The sequence below is a fragment of the Lichenostomus cassidix genome, chromosome 21, assembly GCF_008360975.1.
Source record: "Lichenostomus cassidix isolate B80296 chromosome 21, HeHo_3.0, whole genome shotgun sequence".
Classification (NCBI taxonomy): Eukaryota; Metazoa; Chordata; class Aves; order Passeriformes; family Meliphagidae; genus Lichenostomus; species Lichenostomus cassidix.
In genome coordinates, this window is record NC_139501.1 from 5,469,207 (window position 1) to 5,492,645 (window position 23,439).

General features: G+C 56.2%; 2 protein-coding genes across 5 annotated transcripts in view; both read left to right on the forward strand.

The window, feature by feature from the left end:
- USP48 (ubiquitin specific peptidase 48) overlaps positions 1-13,678 on the forward strand; it is a 30,720-nt gene extending 17,042 nt beyond the window's left edge. Inside the window, exons 15-27 of one of the 2 annotated variants that reach the window (XM_085080196.1) lie at positions 883-954; positions 3,736-3,860; positions 4,014-4,136; positions 5,997-6,058; positions 6,510-6,620; positions 7,245-7,375; positions 8,050-8,156; positions 10,017-10,121; positions 10,534-10,689; positions 10,837-10,962; positions 11,708-11,756; positions 11,904-11,930; positions 12,025-13,678. In XM_085080196.1, the coding sequence (XP_084936322.1) occupies positions 883-954; positions 3,736-3,860; positions 4,014-4,136; positions 5,997-6,058; positions 6,510-6,620; positions 7,245-7,375; positions 8,050-8,156; positions 10,017-10,121; positions 10,534-10,689; positions 10,837-10,962; positions 11,708-11,756; positions 11,904-11,930; positions 12,025-12,047 (1,217 nt within the window). In that variant the 3' untranslated portion in view covers positions 12,048-13,678. The remainder of the gene's footprint in view (positions 1-882; positions 955-3,735; positions 3,861-4,013; positions 4,137-5,996; positions 6,059-6,509; positions 6,621-7,244; positions 7,376-8,049; positions 8,157-10,016; positions 10,122-10,533; positions 10,690-10,836; positions 10,963-11,707; positions 11,757-11,903; positions 11,931-12,024) is intronic. The other variant, XM_085080197.1, reaches the window with a different exon arrangement.
- Positions 13,679-14,707: 1,029 nt separating this feature from the next.
- RAP1GAP (RAP1 GTPase activating protein) lies at positions 14,708-22,986 on the forward strand. Of its 3 annotated transcripts, none has more exons than XM_085080340.1 (22): positions 14,708-14,840; positions 16,437-16,513; positions 16,595-16,642; positions 16,722-16,760; positions 16,864-17,049; positions 17,818-17,912; positions 17,988-18,066; positions 18,150-18,203; positions 18,283-18,366; positions 18,469-18,569; positions 18,645-18,774; positions 19,236-19,391; positions 19,465-19,536; positions 19,621-19,707; positions 20,214-20,351; positions 20,839-20,907; positions 20,980-21,089; positions 21,172-21,243; positions 22,349-22,442; positions 22,531-22,612; positions 22,692-22,759; positions 22,844-22,986. In XM_085080340.1, the coding sequence occupies exons 3-22, from the start codon at positions 16,604-16,606 to the stop codon at positions 22,850-22,852; spliced, it is 1,764 nt and encodes a 587-aa protein (XP_084936466.1). In that variant the 5' UTR covers positions 14,708-14,840; positions 16,437-16,513; positions 16,595-16,603; the 3' UTR covers positions 22,853-22,986. The 3 variants fall into 3 exon arrangements, with proteins under 3 accessions (XP_084936466.1, XP_084936465.1, XP_084936468.1); XM_085080339.1 differs by having other exon boundaries at positions 14,712-14,840; positions 16,339-16,513; XM_085080342.1 differs by lacking the exon at positions 14,708-14,840 and adding an exon at positions 14,847-14,960.
- The last annotated feature ends 453 nt before the right edge of the window (positions 22,987-23,439 follow it).

Here is a 23,439-nt window from a genome sequence, read left to right on the forward strand (position 1 = left end):
CTGAGAAAACACAGCCTAGGAACAAAAATCATGAATTGCACTCCATTCTGTGCCCATATCACGAGAATAGATGGAGGTTTTATTTGCCTTCTGCTCTTTAAATGTTTGGAAATTATATTTAGTTGAGCTTCTTTGAACTGGATAAGAAGCTTGTTGGGATGAAAAGTGGGAATGATGGCTCAGGGCATTGATCTTGAGCTGGAAGGTTGGAGGGCACCCAGCCCCCCTGATAAAGTGGAGCACTCATGGAGAAAAGGATATTTCTGAGTTACCACTCATCCTTCCTCGGGGGTGACTTTGATTCACAACAGGTTGCAAGTCCCAGTAGTGCATTTGAATTACTCACAAGCCAAGTTGCTCGTTAGGCAGCTCATTAGAGGCTCTTGCTGACACGTCCTTGTCTTGATGATGCTCCATTCAGTGGCCAGCGCTTGATTTTAACTAATTTAGAGATTGATGCAGAGCTTGTCAACCCCCTGGAAAGCTCCCCCTCGGTTTGTCAGGCCAGCATCTGGTTTAAATCAGGAATTTTGCTCCTTTTGCTCTTACCTAGGCTTGTGTTTAGGTTAAACTCGGAGATGTCTGGGAGCAGGGAACCCCTGCGGTGTTCCAGCCCTAACAAATGCATCCTTTGTAATCTCACAAAGGCCTGGCTTGTGCTCCATGCACTTCAAAGCCCTCCTACGTGGCCTGGAGGCTGTAATCCCTCCTGCCCAGAGGCCAACACATCGGAGAATAACACATTTCCTTCCAGATTTTCTCTTGGGTTGAAGGGGTTTGCTGTAATTTGAAAGGCGACCAAGCACCTTTCCCAATAAAATTGTTTTTTCCTTGGGAGAAGACCTCTGTGCAATCCTCTTGTATTATTTTTTTTTAAATCAGATGAATCTAACGAAGAAAAGAGGGAGGAGGAAGAGGAGTTAAATTTTAATGAAGACATCGTGTGCCCACATGGTGAGTCTCTCTGGGGGATGGAGCTGAATATCTCCCTTGTTGCCCACTGCTCCACGCATTAACCTTGTAGCCTTTGCACCAGCTGTGGCCAGTTTGAGGAGACACTGCAGAAATGTGCTCAATTCTCATTTTCCTGGTGTTTCTTGCACTCAAAAGTTTTACTTGCAGGCAGACTCTGTAAGGACTCAGCCAAGCAGAGCTGTCAGGTGCTGAGCTTCCCTTCCTGGCACAGGCAGCCCCGAAGTTCTGCAGCCATTTGGAAGCTCTAAAAGTAGTAAGAGAGGAAGAGGTGGTGTAAATCAGTCCAGGTGGGAGCTGAGAGTATCCATTTAATCTCCTGGTTTCCATTAAAACAGGAGCACTCACCCAGCACCTGGGCCAGGACCGCTCCCGGATATCGATTTCCCAACCTGCTGTGCTTTGGTGTCTGTTTACGTAAGGTTTTGACCCCATATCAGCTGTTTTGCAAGTGATGCCTCATTAGCTGCATCCTTGGCTACCCTGTTGGTTAAATCTCACTTTTTAAAGCTTGTGTTCCCAGCCATAAAACCCTGTTTAACTTAAGCTCCTGTTTGTAGGAATCAGTTTGTAGGGATGCTCCAGCTTATCTCTAAACAGAAGGAAAAATGGCATCAATTAGCCACGCACCTCCTGTCATCAGGGCTAATCAAGAACCTGGAGTAAGGCTTGAGAAACCTCGTTTTCAAGCAGAGTGTTTAAGTACTTTGTCACGATTTTAGCTGTTACTCAGAGCTTTGAATGCTGCATTTCCCATTGCCTCGAGGCTGCTGCTGTTCAATAAAAGCATGGAGCGTGGGGATGGAACATTTATGGAGCCAGATGCGATAAAAAATAGGCCAATAGGCCTTTGGAAAATGTATGGTGTTAAATTGCTGGTTGATCTGTGACTTGGGGTCATAGCAGAATAAATAATACTAAATAAGGGGGCTGCTGGCAGGGCAGGTTTTGTTGTCTTGAGTTAACCTCTGATTATTCATGGAAAACAACCTTTCCACCTTGAAAAATTCCCTCTAGAGTGGATCAGCAAATCTGTAGTCTTGTTCCTACAGCCTTAATTTTGTGGTGGAGGAGGTTCCTGCCTCCATGGCAGGCTCTGGAAAAGGCAGTTCTGGATCTGGAAGGTCTGGCTGGCCTCCAGGAATGCCACCCGGGCGTTCCCTTCACAGCTCCCTTTGCATCTTTGCTGCAATTCCTCGCTCCCCAGTAGCTGCCTGATCCCAGTGAATAATTTTTTCCAGATACCAAGTTAAGCCTTCTTTGATGTCTGTGCCCAAAACATGTCCCTGGATGGTGGGAGTGGGAAGCAGGGTCAGCAGTGGCTGGGATCATCTTCCAGATGGCAAAGCACTTGTTCCCTGCACACCCAGAGCTGATTTTTCCACCTCTTTCACTCACCATATTAATCTGTTTTCATTAATCATGTGGTGTCAAGGCACTTATTTGTCCAATCTCCTTTTTTTCCCCATCCTTGCTGGCTCTGGACAGCATCCTGGGCCAGCTTCTGGAGCCATTTGGCCTTGTTGGATGAAGCCCAAGTGGCCAAGTGCTGCATCAAGGCCCAACCTTTGTTTATTAGAGGAAAAGCAGGAGGGGAGCACTGCTATTTTTTCCTCTTCATGGCTGGCCAAATTCCAGGCTCGGCTGGAGCGAGTCCGTGGGCCTGAGAGCTGCTTGTCATGTTAAAGAGCTGCCGGAGGGTGGGGAGGAAGGAGTTTCTCTCTCTCCTCTCTCTGCAGCTCTCCAGGCTATAGAAAAGCAGATAATAAGGGATTGTACCCTTTGGACACCGCAGTTGCTGTTTTCCTTCCCTCTTGCTGGTGCAATCCCCACCGAGGCACGGATATTCCCAAATCCGGTTCTCATCCCGGTGTCGCAACGGCTGCTCCTTGTGTTTCTCCCTGTGCCTGCACAGGGACTTCCCAGCTGCTGTCTCCGAGGGAGATGTGGTTGTGTTTTCCCTTTGGCCATCATCAACCCTGCAAGTGGGCAGCTGGTTGGATCCTGGAGCCTTTTCCCATCTTTCCAAGCCTTGTTTATCCGGCCAGCACGTGTCATCGTTGTGCATGTGGCGTACAAGTGCCTGAGTGTGCCTCCTGCTTCCATCCCTGAAATCACAGGCACAAATGGCTCCTGAAAAACCTTTCTTGGGGTCTTGGAGCTGCCTGAGCAGCAGGATGAATAATCCTGATGGATAAATAAGTTGTCTGGGGGATGGCTGGTAAATCTTATTTGGTATCTTCACACCCAGTTATTCTCCAGAGCAGATATAGGGTGCAAAATTTGCCCTTTCCACATTTTCAGACACTTGAATGAAGCTGTATTGAGATTCTACAGTGGGAATTTTGGGTTTTCAAGGATGTGGAAAGCACTTGGTTTCATGTGACACAGGGTTAGCCCGGGGCTCAGCAAATGAAGTCACCATGAGGATGTAGGTATGGATAGCCAGGATCAGAAACCAGTAGCCCTGTGCCCTCTGGCTTTTCCCAACATCCCTACTTGTGTTCGATCAGCTGTTTAGACCATGAGCTTGGAAATCTAAAGGATATTTTTATGAATTAAAGTCATACTATTACTATTATTCTCTGTCTAAAGGAAGTGAGGAAGGAGTTGAAGGTGACTTTGCTGATTTTTGCTGATGTGGTGTTGGCTGATAAACATGTGGATTTCTTCCCCCACATTTGTAATCTCTTCAATCAAGGGCTGCAAAACATCCCTGAGCATGTTGTGATCAAAGCCTTTCCCTTGATTCTGTCCCTGCAGGTGACCTGTGCATCTCTGAAAATGATCGGAGGGTGGTTTCCAAGGAAGCCTGGGAGAAACTCAAGCAATATTTTCCAAAAGCCCCTGAATTCCCAAATAACAAAGAGTGCTGTTCCCAGTGCAAGGTATTTGCCAAATATTCCCCTTTGTTGACTGTAAATACTGGTTGTATTTCTGGTTTTCCTTTTTAACGCAACTCTGTGCTGTGGAAAAGAAAAACGTCACCTTTAATAGCAGCTGGGAACAGGAGCTGGAATGTAATTATCTGTTTCCTGCAGATTTTGGAGCGTGAAGGGGAGGAAAATGAAGCTCTGCATAAGATGATGGCCAGTGAGCAGAAGACTTCTCTCCAGAACCTGTTCCATGATAAATGCAGACCTTGCCTGGGCAGCTGGCCTCAGGTAGGGAAGGAGGGAGATCAGGGAATGCAGCCAGGCTTGGGAGAGGGTTTTTTGGCTTTCATCCTCTCCTACCCAGAGAAACTGTGGCTGTCTCATCCCTGGAAGTGTCCAAGGCCAGGTTGGATGTGTGCTTAAAGCAACCTTCCTCCCTGCCCGTGGAAGGAGATCTTTAAGGTTCCTCCCAAGCCAAACTGTTCCGTAGCCATTCACTCAGTCCGTGCCAGCAGAGCTCTCACGTGTGTTGTGCTGAGGTGTGATTTCCCTGGATTAGCTGTGCTGGCACAAAGCCCCAAAGAGCCACGGGGATGGCTGCTGTGCCAAGGGAGCTGTGGCTGGCCCAGAGTCAGGGAGATAACAGTGACAATGTTGCTGGCGTGGCTGTATGGTTGTATCAGTCCCTGGAAGGAAGGAAACAGCTCAGCCACTTCCCACAGCTCTCCATCAGCTTTCCCGTGCAGCAGGATGCTCGAGCATCCTGAATCTTAATCTTACCTGAATCTTATCCCGCCAAATTCAAATTTCAGCTGTGCTCCAGCATCCTCTTGCATCCCAAAAGCTCAGGGAGCGTCTCAAAGTGCTGGAGCCCTCCAAAGAGAGGCAATGGCTGAGCAAACGCTCTCCTAGAGGCTTCTCCAGGAATTCTTGGGGATTTGAGGTGCCCAGAATGAGCTGTTGGCTCCAGTCCTTGGCTCCTGGGAGTCTCGTGGTGCTGATTAATGATTAAATCTTCAGTCCTGCTGAGGTGCTTTGGCAGGTGTCTGCCTGTGTTCCTCACTGCTCCAGCTGGGAATAAATACTGAGGCAACACAGATCCAAGGAGACCTAAAAGGGTTTTAAAGGAGTTTTCTTTTTGTGCGGAGCTGGAGAGCTCCAGGTCCTGCTGGGTGGTTAAGGCTGTATCTGGTTGGATTTGCTTTTGGAGCTGCAGCTGGAGAATGGAAGGTTGGAGCTCATCACTGTGGATCAGAAATAGGAGGGTCTCCATCAGCAGGGCTATATCCTCCTTTCCCTTTTAATTTTCCAATTAAAAGAGCGTCATAGAAGAGAGCTGAGGATCATCTCCTCAAGCCTTTGGAGTTTGCCTGATCCAAAGCAGTTTGATGTTTGGGGAAGAAAATAGGCAGAGTGAAAAACAAGCAGAGATAAAGGGAGATTAAAAAGTAGATATATATTTTCCTCTATGTATGTATTTGTACATGTATATATGTTCTTCAGGTGTGCTGAGTTTTCCTGCAGAAAGATGGAGCAAACCCTTAAATCTGTTGTAGGGAAAGTGGTGAGGATATAGGAGAGCATGGAAGTAATTTTGTCACCCAGCTTTTGGAGTCTAGGTGGTTTCTTGTCCAGGAGCAAACAATTTAAAGGAAGCCTGGGACAAAACCCAGCAGGTTATCCCAAAAACACTGCCTCATTTGGTGCACAGTTGTGGTTTTGTATCCCTGCTGCTGCCAAAAGGAAAAACTTGTGGATTTTGATGTTGGAAGCAATTGAGGGATGTTGGGGTGGTCTCACCCCACACCTGTGGGAGTGCAGGGATTCACCTGCTTCAGACCCTGAGAAGCCAGCAAGAGAAAACAGTGCTGGGGAGTCCTGGCTGCTCCAGGGAAATGCCCTTTCCCGCTGGGAATTAAAGCTAATTGGATCGAAAGCTCAAGTAACTTCATAATAAACACAAGATTAGCAATGCCAGTGCTTAATACCTGATCCCAAATCCTTTTCCTTGGCTCTCCCAGCCCACTTGGATGGAGTTGTCATGGTAAAGCAGCGCCGAGGTCTCGAAGGGAGCGAGCACTGCCGAAAAACCGAACAGTCATTGTTGGATTCATTAAAAAGATCCTTTTTCCTCCTCTTTTTCCTCAGGAGACGGATGAGCTGTATATTGTTTCGCAGTTCTTTGTAGAAGAATGGAGGAAATTTGTCAGGTAACTTGGCTGGAGGGTTTTTTTATCCCTTATTTTGAGGTTTGTAGATAATACTTTGCTTCCGACTCCCAGCATGGTGAGCTCATGGAAACAAGCTGATTTTTGTAGGACTTGTATCAATTGTAATACACTGAAAGACACTGAATTTCCTTGTTTGCTGTGTGTTAACCAGATGGTCGGATTAGCTGGTAACCTGATTAGTTTTTCATCTGTCTGGAGCTCTATCCCAAAGGTCACCGCTCGGGCTGGAGATAGAAATCTCTGCTGGACAGAGTCATTCTGTACCACAGAGGAGCCCAGATCTGATTTCCTCATCACCAGTAGTTACTATTCCTTGTTGGAATGCCTTCTGTAAATACTCACCTGTGATTTCTTGCTGACTGCCTGAAGAATTGTGGGGGTTTTGGTGGAATAACCTGATCCAGCTTTCCAAGCCTCTCCCCTTTTGCAGGAGGCCGACGCGGTGCAGCCCCGTGTCCTCCATAGCCAACAGTGTCCTGCTCTGTCCCCACGGGGGGCTCATGTTCACCTTTGCTTCCATGACCAAAGAAGACTCCAAACAGTGAGTTTTTTCCCTTCACACACTTTCCTTTTGCCAGGCGCCTCGGGAGAACATTGTCAAAGGAATGCTCTTGCTGCTGAGCCGCAGCAAGATGAGGAGCAAATCCGTTCTCTCAAAATTAAGACCAAGGCTTTCTCAGTGCCACCTCAGCCTTCCTGCAAGGCAAGGCTTAAATTGTGCAAGGATGCTGGGTCAGGAAAAAAGAGCTTCCTTCAGCTTGGTTAGTTCGTGACAATAACCACCCTGGATCTGGCTGGGGCACAGAAACATCCTGCTTCCTTACAATTTGCTTTCCGTGAGCCTAACCCCCTGGAGTGCTGGCTGCAGGGCTGGACTTCATGCTCTGTAGCCTTGCTTTTGCAGTGATGCAGCACTAAAAGTAGGAAATCTTCCATTCCTTTCCTCCTCCATCCCTCCCTCCGGCACGATGGGAGCACAACAGCGTCACTAATCACAGGCTGCTGTTATCTGGGTGTACAGGCCCTCCCGTGTAGCTGGGTTTTGGAATGGATTTTGCAGTTTTTCTTTCATTGACAGACCAGCAAGCCAAAGGGGGAGGGGTTTTTGGGAGCTCAGTGCTTGGCTTTTCCATGTCATAAAGCACCTGCCTGTTCCTTTGCACAGTATAGCTCTGATATGGCCCAGCGAGTGGGAGAGGATCCAAAAACTCTTCGTCGTGGATCACGTCATCAAAATCACTCGGACACAGGCAGCTGGGGCTGACCCTGAGAGTGCCCACTACGCCTCTGAGCCCCGTGAGTGACCTCTGCTCCTGGGAACAGCTCCCTTGGGGATAAAAACTTCAGTCTAAGGGTGGGAAACACGGAGCTTGGCAGATTCCCCCCCTGCAGTGCTGTGTCCAGCTCTGGGGTCTACAGCACAGGGAAGGGTGTGGAGCTGCTGAGTCCAGAGGAAGCCATGGAGATGCTCCAAGGCTGGAACCCCTTTGCTCTGGAGCCAGGTTGGGAGAGCTGGGGGTGTTCACCTGGAGAAGAGAAGGCTCCAGGGAGACCTTAGAGTCCTTTCCAGGGCCTAAAGGAGCTCCAAGAGGGTTGGAGAGGGACTTGGGACAAGGGCTGGAGTGCCAGGACAAGGGAGAATGGCTTCCCACTGCCAGAGGGCAGGGTTAGGTGGAATATTGGGAAGGAATTCTTGGCTGGGAGGGTGGGGAGGCCCTGGCATAGGGTGCCCAGAGAAGCTGTGGCTGCCCCTGGATCCCTGGAAATGTCCAAGGCCTGGAGCAACTTGGGCTAGTGGCTGGTGTCCCTGCCCATGGCAGGCAGTGGGATGAGATCCAGAAGGTCCCTTCCAACACAAACCACTGTGGGATTTGATGTAATTCACTCTGGGTTAGCAGTGAGGGGCCCTCCACTGGGGCCTTTGAGGAGCTGGAGCCATGAAAATATTTTTTCCCTTTGTGTTTCCCTAGAACTGTGCCCGGAATGCCGGGAAGGGCTGCTGTGCCAGCAGCAGCGGGACCTGCGCGAGTACACCCAGGCCACCATCTACATCCACAAAGTGGTGGACAATAAAAAGGTAGGGACTCTGCCCCCATCCCTGCTCAACCTGGCTCCAGGTGCCCCAGAAATGCCCCAAGGGAGCTGTCCCAGCTCCTGTGTCCCCACAGCTGCTGGGGGTCCTGCTGGTCCATGGTGGTGGTGAGGGTAGAAATCTCCCAGCTCTGCAGCTCTGGGCAGCTTTGGCAAAACCAGCAAACTGGGACACTCTGGCTCTGAAAATTCCATCTCCTCGAGGCTTCCTTTTGCCAAACCAAATCCTTTGTGTTTTCAGGGATGCTTCTAGCTGGTTTTTTTCTATCTTAGCTGTGTTCACAGGCTCTACCTGCTCTCCTCCCCCTCCAATATTTGTCATTTCCTTTCTTCTTGCTCAAGTGACATTTTTATTCCTGGATAGAAATGAGCTCTTTCCCTCAGTGCTGGTGAGACAGTGAACTCAGAGATCATTTTCAGGATCCCCTGAAGCTGTGAATTTTGTTTTCACTGATCTTAAGTGTCAGCACCAGCTCTAGAACTGGTTTTCCAAGTACCCAAAAGCTGATTCTGGTAAATCTCCCTCCTTAGGGCTCTTAAGGAGGGAGCCAAGGGTGGGTGAGCTCAGATAACGACAATCCCTGCACCTTTGCAGTGTGGGGGTGGGTTTTTCTGGCCTTTCCTTGATTTCTACCTCCCTGCCAATCCCAGGGAGGCACTGGAGCCTGGGGAACCACAGGGAGCCAGAGGCTGGATGGGCTCCTCCCTGGCTGGTGAGATGTGGGGCACGCAGCACCGTCTGGAGCCATCAGCCACGGCCTTTCAGCCTGAATCCCCAGCCTGAATCCCTCTTGGCTCTGCTGCAGGAGAGGGTTGGGTGTTGTGTTTTTCTGGCACTGGACAGGACCGTGCTCACACATGGGGCTGGCAAAAAAACAGGGAGCTATTCTTTGTGGAGCAGCTGGAGCTGGAGAGAGGGGGCGAGAACATGCCCACGAGATCCCCCAGTACCAGGGCAGCCTCGGCAGGATGGGAAGCAGCAGGAATGCTGGCCAGGATTGCTGTCGGCAGCACTGGGAGCCACTGTGTCCTTCCTGCTGGGCTTTGCAAAATCAGGGAGTGTTTCCCAGCCCCTCAGCCCTTTTCCTCCCTCCTCTGCACCACCTGGTTCCTCCTTGGGGTGGATGATGCTGCAAGAAGGAAGCTCCATCCAGATAAAATCATTGTAGGGTGGTACTGCTGGAGTTCAGAGGGCTCTGGGGAATGTTTGGGAGCTGGAATTGCATCATTAATTGTAAATACGTTGATGGAGAAGTGAGCTCTTGGCATCCAGGTCTCCTGGGCTCCTGCAAAGCCCAGCTCCAGCTACAGCATAGCTGGGAATTCACATCCAGGCAAATCTATGCCTGGAGTGACTTTCACTGACCTGAACAACCTTTTTATTTATGTATTTGTGCAAATTATTTAGGTTTCATTTACTTAAAACCTCCAGCCCACAAGTAATGGTGCTGAGTGTCCTTGCCAGGCTGCTGCAGGGACGGCTAAATGTCTTAATTCGTGGAAAATACTCCTTTCTCCATGTTGAGGCTTTTGTCATACACTTAGATCAACCAGCTAATGAGAAAGGAATCAGTCCAGGTCTCGGGAGACTTTCCCTTTGCCTGGAGAGGAGGGCAGGAAGCACCTGCAGCTCCACAGAGGGGAATTCCTGAGGCGAATCCCGCTGAGGTTCCACACAGCTGGGGAGGGTGGAGGAGCCTTTGCAGAGGTCATGGAGCAGCTCCTGGGAGTATTCCTGGGCTCTCTGGATGGAGGTGGCACCCAGTGGTGTCTGGGAGCTGTTTGCCATGGTTGGGCAGTCCAGGTGGGTGCTGTTGGTTACGGAGAATGATTTTTATGACTCCAGGTAATGAAGGACGCGGCTCCGGAGCTGAACGTGAGCAGCTCGGAAGCTGAAGAGGAAAGGGAGGAAAACAAGCCAGAGGGGGAGCAAGACCCCGATTTTAACCAGGTAGAGATGAAAAATCCCATCAGGTTCCTTGATTTTTTTGTAATCCTCTTGAGTCAGCATGATGGGATCACCACCCTCCTCCTCTGCATCTCACTGGCAGCAGGAAAGTGTCTTAAATTGTCATTTGAACAGTCAAACCACACCAGTGCTGGGTTTCAGAGAGATAAAATGTGGGTAGGGATTCATGTGCATGGGGAAATCTGCCCCACACTGGCATTAGGACCAGGAACTGAGGTTTGAAGGCAAATCTTCGGTCATCTCCACACTTGCATGCTTCAATTGGCTTTCCAAGAGGTTTTCCATCGCTTCCTGCCTTCCCTCGCATGACCAACTCACCCAAAACACTCTCAGGGCTCTGGGAAAGTTGTGTTTATCCCTAAACATCCTGACCTGTTTTTTGCCTCATCTCCAGGCCAACGGCGGCGCGAAACGCCAGAAGCTCTCCCACCAGAGCTACATCACTTACCAAAAACAGGGAATCAGGAGGAGCACGCGGCACAGGAAAGTCCGGGGGGAGAAGGCGCTGCTCGTGTCAGCCAACCAGACCCTGAAAGAGCTGAAAATCCAGGTGAGGCTGCTCTCCTTCCAGGAATGAGGGGGAAAAAATAAATGAGTGGGGGGGTGCAGGGGAAGTGTCACCCTGCCAGGAGGTGGGGATGGTGCTGGGGTAGGAAGTGCTGCAATTCCCAGGATGAGGTGTCTGTGCTCCCCCCAGATCATGCACGCCTTCTCCGTGGCTCCCTTCGACCAGAACCTGTCCCTGGATGGGAAGATCCTGAGCGATGACACAGCCACGCTGGGCAGCCTCGGAGTCATCCCCGAGTCTGTCATCCTGCTCAAGGTAACGCCAGGGTGGCATTTGGGAATGCCATGGGGTGGGAGAGAGCTGAGAAAAGTGTGTGGTGGTGTGTGGGAATGGGGACAAATGGAATGAGCTCCTTGTGGAGCTCCTTGGAGGAGGAAAATCCTTTTTTTTTTGTCTTAGCAGAGGAAAATCCTCATTGTTTTTTGTTTTGGAGGAGGAAAACTCTTAATTTTTTGTTCGTTTCTTTGGAGGAGGAAAATCCTTCATTTTTCGTTTGTTTCTTTGGAGGAGGAAAATCCTTAATTTTTTTTTGTGTTAGGGGTGGAAAATCCTCATTGCTTTTGTTTTGGATGAGGAAAATACTTCTTGTGTTTTTGTTTTGGAGGAAGAAAATCCTTAATGGTTTTGTGTTGAGGACAGATATCTTCATTGTTTTTTGTTTTCAAGGAGGAAAATCCTTAATTTTTTTTGTGTTAGGGGAGGAATGTCCTCATTGTTTTTATTTTGGAGGAGGAATATCCTTAAATTTGTTTTGGAAGAGGTAAACCCTTTTTATTTTTTTTTTGGAGGAGAAACCCCATTTTTTTATTTCCAATAGCCCTTTGTAGCTGATTTAGCTGCTGAGCTCTGTGGGTACCAACCCAAAACATGGCTAAATTAGGGAGAGAATTCCCTAATTTAGCCATGGAGATGGATTTAGTGATGGAGATGGAACTCCCATTGTTTGGAGTTCCCAGTGTTTGGGCAAGAGTGCCATTCCCTGCTCCAATGTCTTTTCCAGGCTGATGAGCCCATTGCAGATTATGCAGCCATGGATGATGTTATGCAAGGTGAGAGAGGTGGGGAAGAGCTGGGCTTGGCTTGGTGGCCAAGGATTTGGGATGGGAAGGTGGAAAATGGGGATTGTGACATTCCTTGTCACCGGCTGTGTGATACTCAGAGTGACTTCTAACACCTTCCTTCCCTTTCCATCCCAGTTTGTATGCCTGAAGAAGGATTTAAAGGTGAGTCCAGGTGTTTTCCCTTCTTTGTATCCCCCCACATGAATCCCACTCCCATCCCATTTTCCTGCTCATCTTTCCCATCTTTCCTCCCCAGGGACTGGTTTACTTGGCCACTGATGGTTTTCCAAGAGGAGCGACCAGAAGGGAAGAGGATTTGTCACATGGTAGGGCATTAAAAGAATCAAAACAGGTGGATATGGGACTTTTTGACTCTTCCAGAAGGCAGAAATCCATCATGAGACGTTTGCTCCCCAAAAAAAAACAAAACAAATGCCTTATGTCAAAGCAGATTGCACTGAAGGACATCCTGCTTCAGGACAACGTTCCCTCGTTTATTTAATAAAAAAACAGGAAGGTTGGGAAGTTGAGCAGCAGTTGGTGTGTTTGGGACAAGGGGGTGGCCCTGTGTGTCCCCCAGCCTGGCCACAGAGGGGTCATGATCCAGTAGATCCAAACCATCTTGATCATTCTCTTTAGGATAATCCCATCTTTGATCCACTCTCGCGCTTTCAGTCCAGCATGGAAGTACAGGAATTGTGACTTTGTGAGGAATGTCTAGCGCTTTCAGACAACAAAACTTCATTTATTTAACCCAAAATGGAAGCTGGGATTTGCCTCTCAAACCCCCCAGGGGCCGGGAGCTGCTCCCTCTCTGCATCCCTCCACCGTCACTTCCACACCTTGGACGATCCAATAACCACCTGGGCTCTGGGAACTGTGGGTTTTTAGAAATATGGGGTATTTTAATGACTCTGGAGAACATTTTCCTCCAGTCTGGCACTGCCAGGAGCATTCCTGGCTCGGGGCAGCTGGAGCCAGCAAGGGGGTGTGGGTTGGGTGCTGTGTTTCCCATGGGAAGAGGTTTTTTTTTGCCTCTCATTTTTCAGCAATGCACTAATTTTTTTGTTGTTGTGGTTTTTTTGGTTGGTTTTTGGGGTTTGGTTGGGGTTTTTTTTTGCAGTTTTTTTTTACATCTCCCAGCAAAGTTTTCTCTCCATTAATATTTAGCAAGATATAGTATCCCACTTCCAGACTGATCCACATCAGGCACTGCCAAGGGATCTCTTTAATAAAATTCCAGTTTCCCCTTCCTTTTCAGCCTTTTCCCTCGTTTCCACAGAAAAATGCAACCCGGAGATCACATCAGTTTTATTTTTTTTCAAGGTTTGCAGGAATTTGGGGTGCAAGAAGACAGTGGGGGCCACAGATTCCATCCCCAAAACCCCACCCACAAGTTTTGATTTCTAATGATTTATTTCCAATGTTTTATGCGAAGAATTCCAGCTGCTTTTTGTCCAACCCCCTCCTCCCTGTCCCTTCTGGGTTTGGGGGTGAAGCAGCAGCATTTGAGGGGCTCTGAAGTTCCTAAAAAGTGATATTTTGGAGGCAGTTGGAACCTGTGGGTTTTTTCCCAAGGTACAGATGTGATGAATTCCATGCACCGAAGCCACAGGAGGTTTTTCTTCCCAGCCTGAAGCACTCGCTTGTGTACATATTCCTTGGAAATTCCATCTTTTCGAGTTGCTGTTAATTTTTTTTTTAATGTTATATATAAAAAAATCTCTTCTTTGAGCTTATACTGTTGTGGGAAGGAATCCCGTGGGGCCGTGGGGGTTTTCCAGGGCTGTGGCAGTTCCGGCAGCGCCGGATCCTCCAGAGGACACAGGTACAAGGTGTGAGCCAAGGCCCCAGACGTTCCTGTTTCGTCTGTTCTTTGCAAATATTATCGGATTAAAGTTGTCATTGGAGCTGTGGCAGCCTCGTTGCAGCGTGGACACGTGGGCTGAGGGGGTTGGAGCAAAGGGGGGTTGGTTATCCCATACATTTCACTTGGAGCTGTCCCAAAAAGGAATGTGGGTGCTGTGGGGTGGGATGGGAGCAAGAGAGACCCTGCTGGAGCAGGAATCCCCCTCTCTTTGGTACAGGGAATAGGTTTTATGGAGTTTGGGTGCTGCGTTTGGTGGCCTTGGCCCTGTCACATCCACCCCTGTCCCCACCCTGATGTGTCCCCAGGGGGTTCCCTGTCCCCCTGGGCCCTTGGGGGAGAGAAATGGGTGCTGGAGGTGGGGGGAGGAGAGAGGCCTTGGGGTGCTGGGTGTCCCCTGGGTGACAGGGAGGGACAAGGGATGCCCTGGGTGCCAGGGATGGGCACTGGGGACAGGGGGGGCAGGAATGGGGTGGGTTTGGGGGGGCTGTAGGGGTGGGGCAGTGATGGGTGGGAGTCCCAGGTATGGATGGAGGCCACCCTGGGTGGGAGAGAGGGAGGGCTGAGGATGGGGGTACCCTGGGGATTATGGAATAGGGGGTACCAGGGATGGAGAGCTATAGGGGGAAGGGCTTCGGTACCAGGGATGGGGATTAGGGATGAACGGGCTACACCGGGAAGCAGGGCTGGGGAGCTGGGAATGGGGAATGGGGAATGGGGAATGGGGAAACTCTGGGTCCCGGGGAGAGACCTAGGGGGAGCCCCGTGAGCCGAATCTGGGGGGATGTGGGTGATGGGCAGAGCAGTGCCCAGGCAGCAGCCGCGGGCAGGGGGATGGAGATGGCGACAGGGAGGAGTTCGGGAGTCCCCCGGTCTGCGGGGACCTGGGCGCTGCGGAGGGAGGGGACAGCCAGGCGGTCCCGGGGGGTGACATCAGGGATGGAGAGGGGGATCCCCAGTTCCGGATCCCAGTTGCCGGTGCCGTTTTCCCGGTGCCGGCGGCCGGAGCTCCGTTCCCGGTGCCCGGGGCCGTTCCCCGGTGCGGTGCCCGGTTCCCGGTGCCGGTACCCGGTCCCACCGCCCTCGGAGGGGCCGCCCCGCCCCGCCGCACGTGACGCTGCGCGGTGGCAGCGAGCGCCGGGGCCCCGCTCGGCTCCGCTCGGTACCGGCCCCGCTCCGGGACCGCCCCGGCCCCGCCGCCCCCGGTAAGTGCCGCCCCGCGGGGTCCGGGCACCGCGCTCCCCACGGAGACCCCTCCCTCGGGGTGTCCCCCATCCCCGCCGCAGCACCGGGGGTCCGTCCGCCCGTGACCTTCACCGCTGCCGGTACCGGGGGGAGGGATGGGGGGAATGCTCCGGGCCTGGGGGACAAGAGCCGGGATGGGGAGGGGTGGGGGGAATGACTCCCCCATTTGCCCCCCAAGCTGCCTCCCGCAAATATCTCCTCCATAATTACACCCTACTACTTGCCCCCCACCAGACCTGCCCCCCCTCTCGGATACCCCAAAACCTGCCGCCTCCTTCTGCTCCCCATCATCTCTTCCCCCATCATCTGCTCCCTCTACCCCAGTCTCCCCGGTTTGCCTCCCGTGTCCCCCCAAACCCAACCTGCCCCCCCCTTTCCCCAGTCTGGCCCTCGCATTTAGGACATTCTATTCGCCCCACCCGGTGCTCCCCCCACCCTCCCTGGACAGCAACCCCCCACCCTGGCTGCTGGGGAGGGTGGGGAGAGATAGGGGAGCCCCCCAGGGTCGCCCCCAGCCCGGAGAGGTCACGCTGTGGCCCAGGGGGTGCACGGGGAAGGGTCGTGTTTGCACGAGGGTGGTGTTTGCATGGGGACGGGAGGCAATGTCGCATTGGCACGGGGGGGACACCGGGGTCGCGCTTGCACGGGGACGGGTGACACCTGCACCGGGGCTGTGCTTGGCTGCGGTTGTGTTTGCACCAGCGCCGTGTTTGCACAGGGATGGGTCACACCTGCGCTGGGGCTGTCTTTGCACAGGGACAGGGCTCATTTGCACCAGTGTCGTGTTTGCAGAGGGCCGGTGACATTTGCACGAGGGTCCCTTTTGCCCCAGGGACGCACTTGCACGTCATTGTGTTTGCACAGGGTCGGGTTACATTTGCACCAGAGCTGTGTTTGCACCAGGGCTGTTTGATGGGGACAGTGGCATTTGCATGGGGACCGTGGCGTTTGCTCGAGGATGGTCGCATTGCCACGGGAAGAGTGACACTTGCACGGGGCTGGTGACACTGGCGTGGGGCCAGTGACACTGGCATGGGAATGATCATACTTGCACGGGGAGAGACCCCGGGCAAGCGGTCGGTGGCACTGGCACAAAAATTACAATGCTTGTGTGGGGTCAGTGACACTTTCAAGGGGTCGGCGGCAGTTTCACGTGGAGTGTGGCACTGGCATGGGGTCGGTGACACTGGCGGGGGGATGATCACACTTTCACGGAGTGGGCGACACTGGCACGGAGTCGGTGACATTTCCGCGGGGTCGGTGACACTTTCTCGGGGTCGGTGACACTTCCGCGGGGTCCCGGCGCTGTCCGTGGTGCTGCCCCGCGCCACCGCCTCCCGCCGGCAGAGGGCGCCCTTCGGGGCGGGGTGGGGTGCGATGAGTTCGGGGGGTCTCAGCGACCCCCATGGAGTGACTCCGCCCCGCCGCTCCCGCCCCGCTGGCCCCTGGCACCGGCAGGGTGGCACTTGGCTCGCTGCCATCAGTTGGCTTCAGGGGCAAGGCCGCTGGCCGGGCGTCCCGGCGAGGGGCTCTGGGGGAGCTTTCCTCTCCCCCAGGAAGCGCCATGGGCCCCCCCGGACCCCCTCACACCACGTAGACGAGTCTTCAGCCAGCAGCACCTCCCAACCCTGAGGTAAGCGCCCATGGGTGCCCCCCACCCAAGGATGTGACCCCAAGGCGGGGTGACAGGCACCCACAGCCCCTCTCTCCCCAGGGCAGCAGGATGGCCCAGCAGCGCCACACTGTCCCCCCGCCGCTCAAGGTGGGTGTTGTTGGGGTGGGGGGCAGGCAGCCACCACCCATGTGTGCCACTGTGGGTGTCACTCCCCTTTGTCTTGCAGACGGAGGAGGACTACATCCCCTACCCCAGCGTGCATGAGGTAGAGCACCCATCCCCTTTCAGAGAGGGGTGCAGGGGCTGGTGGCAGAGTGGGTGGGTGGGTTGGTGCCCAGAGCACCCACTGTGGCTCCCTGTGGGTGCAGGTGCTGGGCCGGGAGGGGCCGTTCCCCCTCATCCTCCTGCCGCAGTTTGGGGGTTACTGGATTGAGGGCACCAACCACCAGCTGAGCGGGGCTCCTGACTCGCCCCCTACCCCGGTACCTGGCACCCGGGCAAAGCTGGAGGGCAACCACACAGCCAAGATCTACCGCAAGCACTTCCTGGGCAAGGTGAGGCCCTGGGGTGCTGCAGGTGTGGGGTCTGGGGTGGGGCAGGGGGTATCCCATGGGTATGGATGGGCAGGAGCATGGAGACCACATTAGCTTGAGTGTTTGTGGATGTGGATGTGGGAGCCCTGTGGGTTGACATGGGTGCTCATGGATGTGGGTATCCCTGGGTATGGGTGCCCCATGACAAAGGTGTTTGGGGTGGGTTCTCCATGGGTATGGAAGGACATGGAGACCTCATAAACATGGGTGCTTTGGCACATGGGTGCTTGTGGCCATGGGTGCCCCATGGGGTGGGTGGCCAAGGAGGTGGCTGTTGGGTCTTCATGGGCAGATGTCCTGGCATGGGTGCCCATGGACATGGGTGCTCCATAGGTTTGCATGAACATGGGGGTTCCATAAGTTTGGGTGTCCATGGAAGCTGGATGCCCCTTGGGGTGGGTGGGTCACCAACTGTAGGTGCTCCAAAGGTGCTACCTGTGGGTGCAGATGCTCATGGACCTGGGTGCTCCATGGGGAAGGGTGCTCATGGGTGTGGGTATCCCATGGGCATGGGTGCCCTAGAGGTACAGGTGCTCATGGACACAGGTGCCCTACATTATGGTGGTGCTCCAGGTCATGGGTACCCCATGGAATGGGTCTTCATGGACATGGGTGCCCCACGGACACAAGTGTCCCATAGGATGGGTGCTCATGGACACAAGTGTGCTATGGCACAAGTGCCCCCAGCATGAACGCCCTTGGCCATGGCTGCTTGGCCCTTTCCCCCAGGAGCACTTCAACTACTACTCCCTGGACCCAGCGCTGGGACACCTCGTCTTCTCCCTCAAGTACGACGAGCAGGAGCATCTCCACCTGCTGCTGCGGTGAGCGGGGTGCGGGGGGCACCCATGGGAGCTGCCCGGGGCTGGGGGCCCCCTGACCCCCTCCTCGCCCCGCAGCACCCGCACCCGCACCCTGCACGATGTGGTGCCCATCTCCTGCCTGGCCGAGTTCCCCAACGTGGTGCAGATGGCCAAGGTGGGTGTCACCCCTGTCCCTGGCAGCACCCACGGGTGTCCCCCAGCCCCAGGCGCCTCATGGCATCACCCCCCTTCCCACAGCTGGTGTGTGAGGATGTCAACGTGGATCGCTTCTACCCCGTGCTCTATCCCAAGGTGAATGGGGTGCAGGAAGGGGGCACGTGGGCACCCATGGGTGCCCCTCCCCAACCTCTGCCCCGTCCCCACCCCACAGGCGTCCCGCCTCATCCTTGCCTTCGATGAGCATGTGCTCAGCAACCACTTCAAATTTGGGGTCATCTACCAAAAACTGGGGCAGGTAAGGGGTGAGGGGGGCGGGAGTTAGGGTGGGGGAAGTCCCTGGGTGGGTGCTGGCACCCATCCCAACCCTCGGCTGGCACCCATCCCAACCCCACGGCAGACCTCCGAGGAGGAGCTTTTCGGCACCACGGAGGAGAGCCCAGCCTTCGCCGAATTCCTCGACGTGCTGGGTCAGCGGGTGCAGCTGCGGGACTTCAAGGGGTGCGTGAGGGGTGATGAGGGAGGGGAGCCCACGGGGTCAGGGTGTCTGTGTCACACACCTACCCACTCACGCAGGTTCCGAGGGGGGCTGGACGTGACCCACGGGCAGACGGGCAGCGAGTCGGTCTATTGCCACTTCCGTGACAAGGAGATCATGTTCCACGTCTCCACCAAACTGCCCTACACTGAGGGGGACGCCCAGCAGGTGAGCACTCATGGCTTCTGGGGGTGTCTAGGGTGGGCAGGAGCTCCTGGGACACCCACGGGTACTGGGGGGTGGAAGGAGGGGGAATGGGGGGATACTTGGTTGGGTGACAGCAGGGGGGTGTAGGTGGTCCTGGGGCACTTCTATGGGGTGGAAGGGCTGGTGGGGCTTTGGGGATGTCCCATGAGATGGAGGGGACTCCTGGGTCTCCCATGAGTGTCAGGAAGCTTCTGGGAGGCCCAGGAGGTGGCAGGGCACTCATATGGATATGGGGAAATGTCTGTGGAATGCAGGGGGCTGGTGGAGCACCCATGGGTGCTGGGGTGCATCTATGGGGCACAGGGGCTTTTATTCCTTTTGATGCCCCTCGTGTGACCACTCTCTGTCCCTCCTGTCCTGCTGTGTCCCCCCTATCCGCTATGTCCACCCTATGTCCCTCCACGTCCCCCCTGTCCCCGCAGCTGCAGCGGAAGCGTCACATCGGCAACGACATCGTGGCCATCGTCTTCCAGGACGAGAACACGCCGTTCGTCCCTGACATGATCGCCTCCAACTTCCTCCACGCCTTCGTGGTGGTGCAGCTGGAGCAGGGGGGCACCCAGGGCACCCTCTACAAGGTACACCCCGTGCCTCAGTGTCCCCATCCCCATGGGGGCCCACGGGCTGCCCTGCCAACACCCCCCGCCGCAGGTCTCTGTCACCGCCCGGGATGATGTGCCCTTCTTCGGCCCGCCGCTGCCCGACCCCGCCATCTTCAGGAAGGTGAGCGCCCGTGGGTGCCGCTGAGGGTCCCCAGTGACACTGACCCCCCCCACGCACCCACCCAGGGCTCCCCTCGCCCCGCAGGGCCCCGAGTTCCAGGAGTTCCTGCTGACAAAGCTCATTAACGCTGAGTACGCCTGCTACCGCGCCGAGAAGTTCGCCAAGCTGGAGGTGCGGGCATGGGGGTGCGGGGTGGGCACGGGGAGCTGGGGCGCGATGTGGGGCGGGGCAGGCTGTGGGGCACAGCACGAGGCTGTGAATGTGGGTGCCGTGGGTGCTATGGGTGCCGTGGGTGCTATGGGTGCCGTGCCCACCGTGGGACCTGTACACACTGTGGGGCTGAGCGGGGGTGGGCAGGCGGTGGGTGCTGCGGGTCTGTGCGGGTGGGTGGTGCCTGGGTAGGGGATATCGTGGGGCAGTCTCACGTGGGGGGTGCGTGGGGTGGCCCGGTGTGGGTGCAGCGCTGCGGTGCGGGTGGGTAGGTGGGTGTGTGCAGCAGGGCGGGCAGTGGGTGCATTGGCGGTGCGTGGGCGGCAGCAGTGCGGTACAGGGCTGCGGGGGCGGTGCGGGCGGCCTGGCGTGGGCGGGGCGGTGCGGGGGCTGGTCCCGCGTGGGCGGCAGCTGTGCGGCGCGTGGGTGGGTGTCTCGCACGGCGCAGCAGCGCGGATGGTGTGCAGGAGCGGACGCGGGCGGCGCTGCTGGAGACGCTGCACGAGGAGCTGCAGGCGCGCAGCCAGGCCATGCTGGGGCTCGGGCCCGACGACGAGCGCCCCGACAACGGCGGCACCGCCCCGGGCTTCTTCGAGTCCTTCAAGGTGGGGCCCGGGGGTCCCGCACCCCCCACAGCCCCGCACTCGGCACTGCGGGGCTCAGCCCCTCCCTGGGGCCCGGGGGGCTGTGACCCCTCCCCGTGTCCCCTCCCGACCCCGCCACACCACCCCAGGGCCGCCCGGGAATGCCCGCCCAGGACACGCCCCCTCGGGGCTGGCCACGCCCCTGAAAGGCCCAGACCACGCCCACCCGGGGGCACGCCCTCCTATGGACCATACGGTCTCGTGTTCTCAAGCCACGCCCCTTTCCCATCAACCCATGTCGCGGTAAACCACGCCCTCTATCTGCATAAGCCCCGCCCAGGTCGCACACCGCGCCCCGCCCAGTACCCGAGCCCCGCCCATTAATCCCCGCCCCTCAGCACAGGCCCCTCCCACCCCGTCCCTTAGCTCCGCCCCGCCCCCGGTGCCTGGTTCCCCCCCTCCCGGTAACGGGAGTTCCCCCCGGTCGGTGACGCGGTGTCGCCCCCAGTCGCTGCTGGTGCCCGGGAGCCGCCGGGGACGCCGCGGCAGCGCCATCGGGCTGGGCTCGGTGGAAGAGGTGGGTACCCCGCTGTCCCCCCTCGGTGTCCCCCCGGTCCCCGGTGTCGCCCCGGTTAACGGCGCCCCGCAGGCGCTGCTGGTGCCCGGGAAGAGCCCGTCGCGGCGGCGGCCCGGCCCCCTCGGCTCCCGCCGCTCCAGCGCCATCGGCATCGAGAGCATCCAGGAGGCGCCGGCCGGCAGGTGAGCGCCGGTACCGGCACTGCCTCTGTCCCCTCCCGCTGTCACCTCCCGCTGTCACCTCACTGCCGCCGCCTCCCCGCAGGGACGGCCCCGCCGCCCCCGACGGCTCCAGCTCCACACACAGCTCCCCCGAGAGCCGCCGGAACCCCGACAGGTCCCGCAGCTGGCACCGGGATGGGGGACACGGGGACAGGAGGGCACGGGAATGGGGTGGCACTGGGGTGGGAATACATGGGGACCGGAAGGCACTGGGATGGTGTGGCAAGGGTACAGGGTCGCAGCAATATGGGGTGACATGGGGACAGGGTGATAATGGGGTGACATGGGGACAGGGTGATAATAGGGTGACATGGGGACTGGAGGACATTGGGATGGGGCAGCACAAGAATGGGGTGGCCCTGGGTTGGAGTGGCACTGAGATGGGGTGACATCCTAACGACACTGGGACAGGGTGACATGGGGACTGGAGGACACTGGGATGGCGGGGTGCAAGGGCAAGAGGGCACTGGGATGGGGTGACATCAGGGTGACACGGGCACTGGAGGGCACTAAGATGGTGCAGCTCAAGGACAGGGTGACACCAGGATGGGGTGGCACAGGGATGAGGTGGCACTGGGACGGGGTAACAGGATGACACAGGGACTGGAGGGTACTGGGAAGGGACAGCACAGGAATGCAATGGGCTGGAGTGACCTCGGGGTGGGGTGGCACAGGGATGGGATGACACTGGGACAAGGTGGCACCAGGATGGTTGGCACAGGGCAATATGGGGACAGGACACCAGAGGGATGGGGTGTCACAGGGACGGATTCACCCAGGAACTGACTGACACAGAGTCTGTATGTCCCAGGGACAAGGTGGCAGGGGGCTGTGGGGTGCCACTTGGGCACAGGCTGGTGTGAAGGGGGGTGGCACAGGGACACATGGCATGGGGACAGGTCGGTATGATGACAAGAGACATGGGGACAGGATTGCATGGGGCTGGGACCTCCCAGGGGTGGGATGGTGTGGGGACAGGGTGGCACAGGGATGGGACCTCCCAGGGGTGGGATGGTGTGGGGACAGGGTGGCACAGGGATGGGACATGCCAGGGATAGGGTGGCATGAGAATGCCGTGTCCCGGGACGGGGTGGCATGGGGACAGTGTGTCCCGGGGCCAGCGCAGCATCGCGGTGGGCCGTGGCGGTGGCCACGAGGCACGGTGCCAGCCTGTTGTGGCCTTGGGGACTGTCCCTGGCCTTGGGGACTGTCCCTGGCAGGGCCGAGAAGCCGGAGCTGCCGGATTTCTCCCGCTCCTCCTCCAGCGCCAGCAGCTTCGGCAGCGCCGCAGAGGAGCCCGGCGAGCCGGGAAGGGTACGGGCAGCCCGGGCGGGTGTCCCGGAGGGGCCGAGGGGACAGTCCGGGGTGGGCAGCAACCCTCTGACCACCTCTGCACCCTCAGGAGAGCCGCTCGCCCTCGGGGAGCCACCGCGACGCCTTCGCCGACACCCCCTGGCCGGATGACCCGCCCGGGACCCCCCCAGGTAGCCCAGCACCCCCGGGTCGGGGTGCTGCGGGGCTGGGGGACCCCTCGGGGTGCTCATGACACCCCCTTTCCCCCAGGCCGTCGCCCACCTGATCCCCCCTGCCCCGAGATCAAAATCCAGCTGGAGCAGCCCCCCCATAATGCGGTGAGGCTGTGCCCCCCCTCCACCAGTGCACCCCAGTATGGGGGTGCCCACATTGGGGTGCCCCCGCTGATGTCCCTCCCACAGGGCTCATAGTCATCCCCCCACCCGCGGGGGGGTCACCACTTCGCCTCCTCCATGTGCCACCCCCGTGCCAGGAGCTGAAGCCATCGTCCCCGGTGCAGGATTTGGGGGGACCCCTCAAAGAAAATTGGGATGTCCCCCTCTCCAGACAATCTCTGTCACCCCAAATACCCCTCGGGTGGGGGGTGATGCACCACGAAGGGCCCCCCCTCTGCCGTGACCCCAGAATGAAGAGTGGGTCCAACCCCAGCATCATTCCCTCCCTAAAAAACAAAGAGGGGACTCAAATCCAGGGTAACCCCAAAGTGGAGCTCCCCCTCCCCCCCTTTATTTTAAGGGAAAAACGTTCCGGAATGGGCTGGAGGCTGGAACTGGGGGGAGGGGGAGGAATATTTTTTCACACCCCCCAAATTGTGTTTGTGTTTCCCGTGAGTCCTGTATAAAATAAAGGTTTATTTATCGCTACAGTTGGGGGTCCCCAGTATCTAGGGGTCACCAAAACCCCAAACATCAGTGGGGGCTGTAAAACCACCCCCAAGTTCACCCATTTTAGGGGGGTCATTAGCCAAATGTTGGGGTTTCACAGCAGCCAGGCCAAG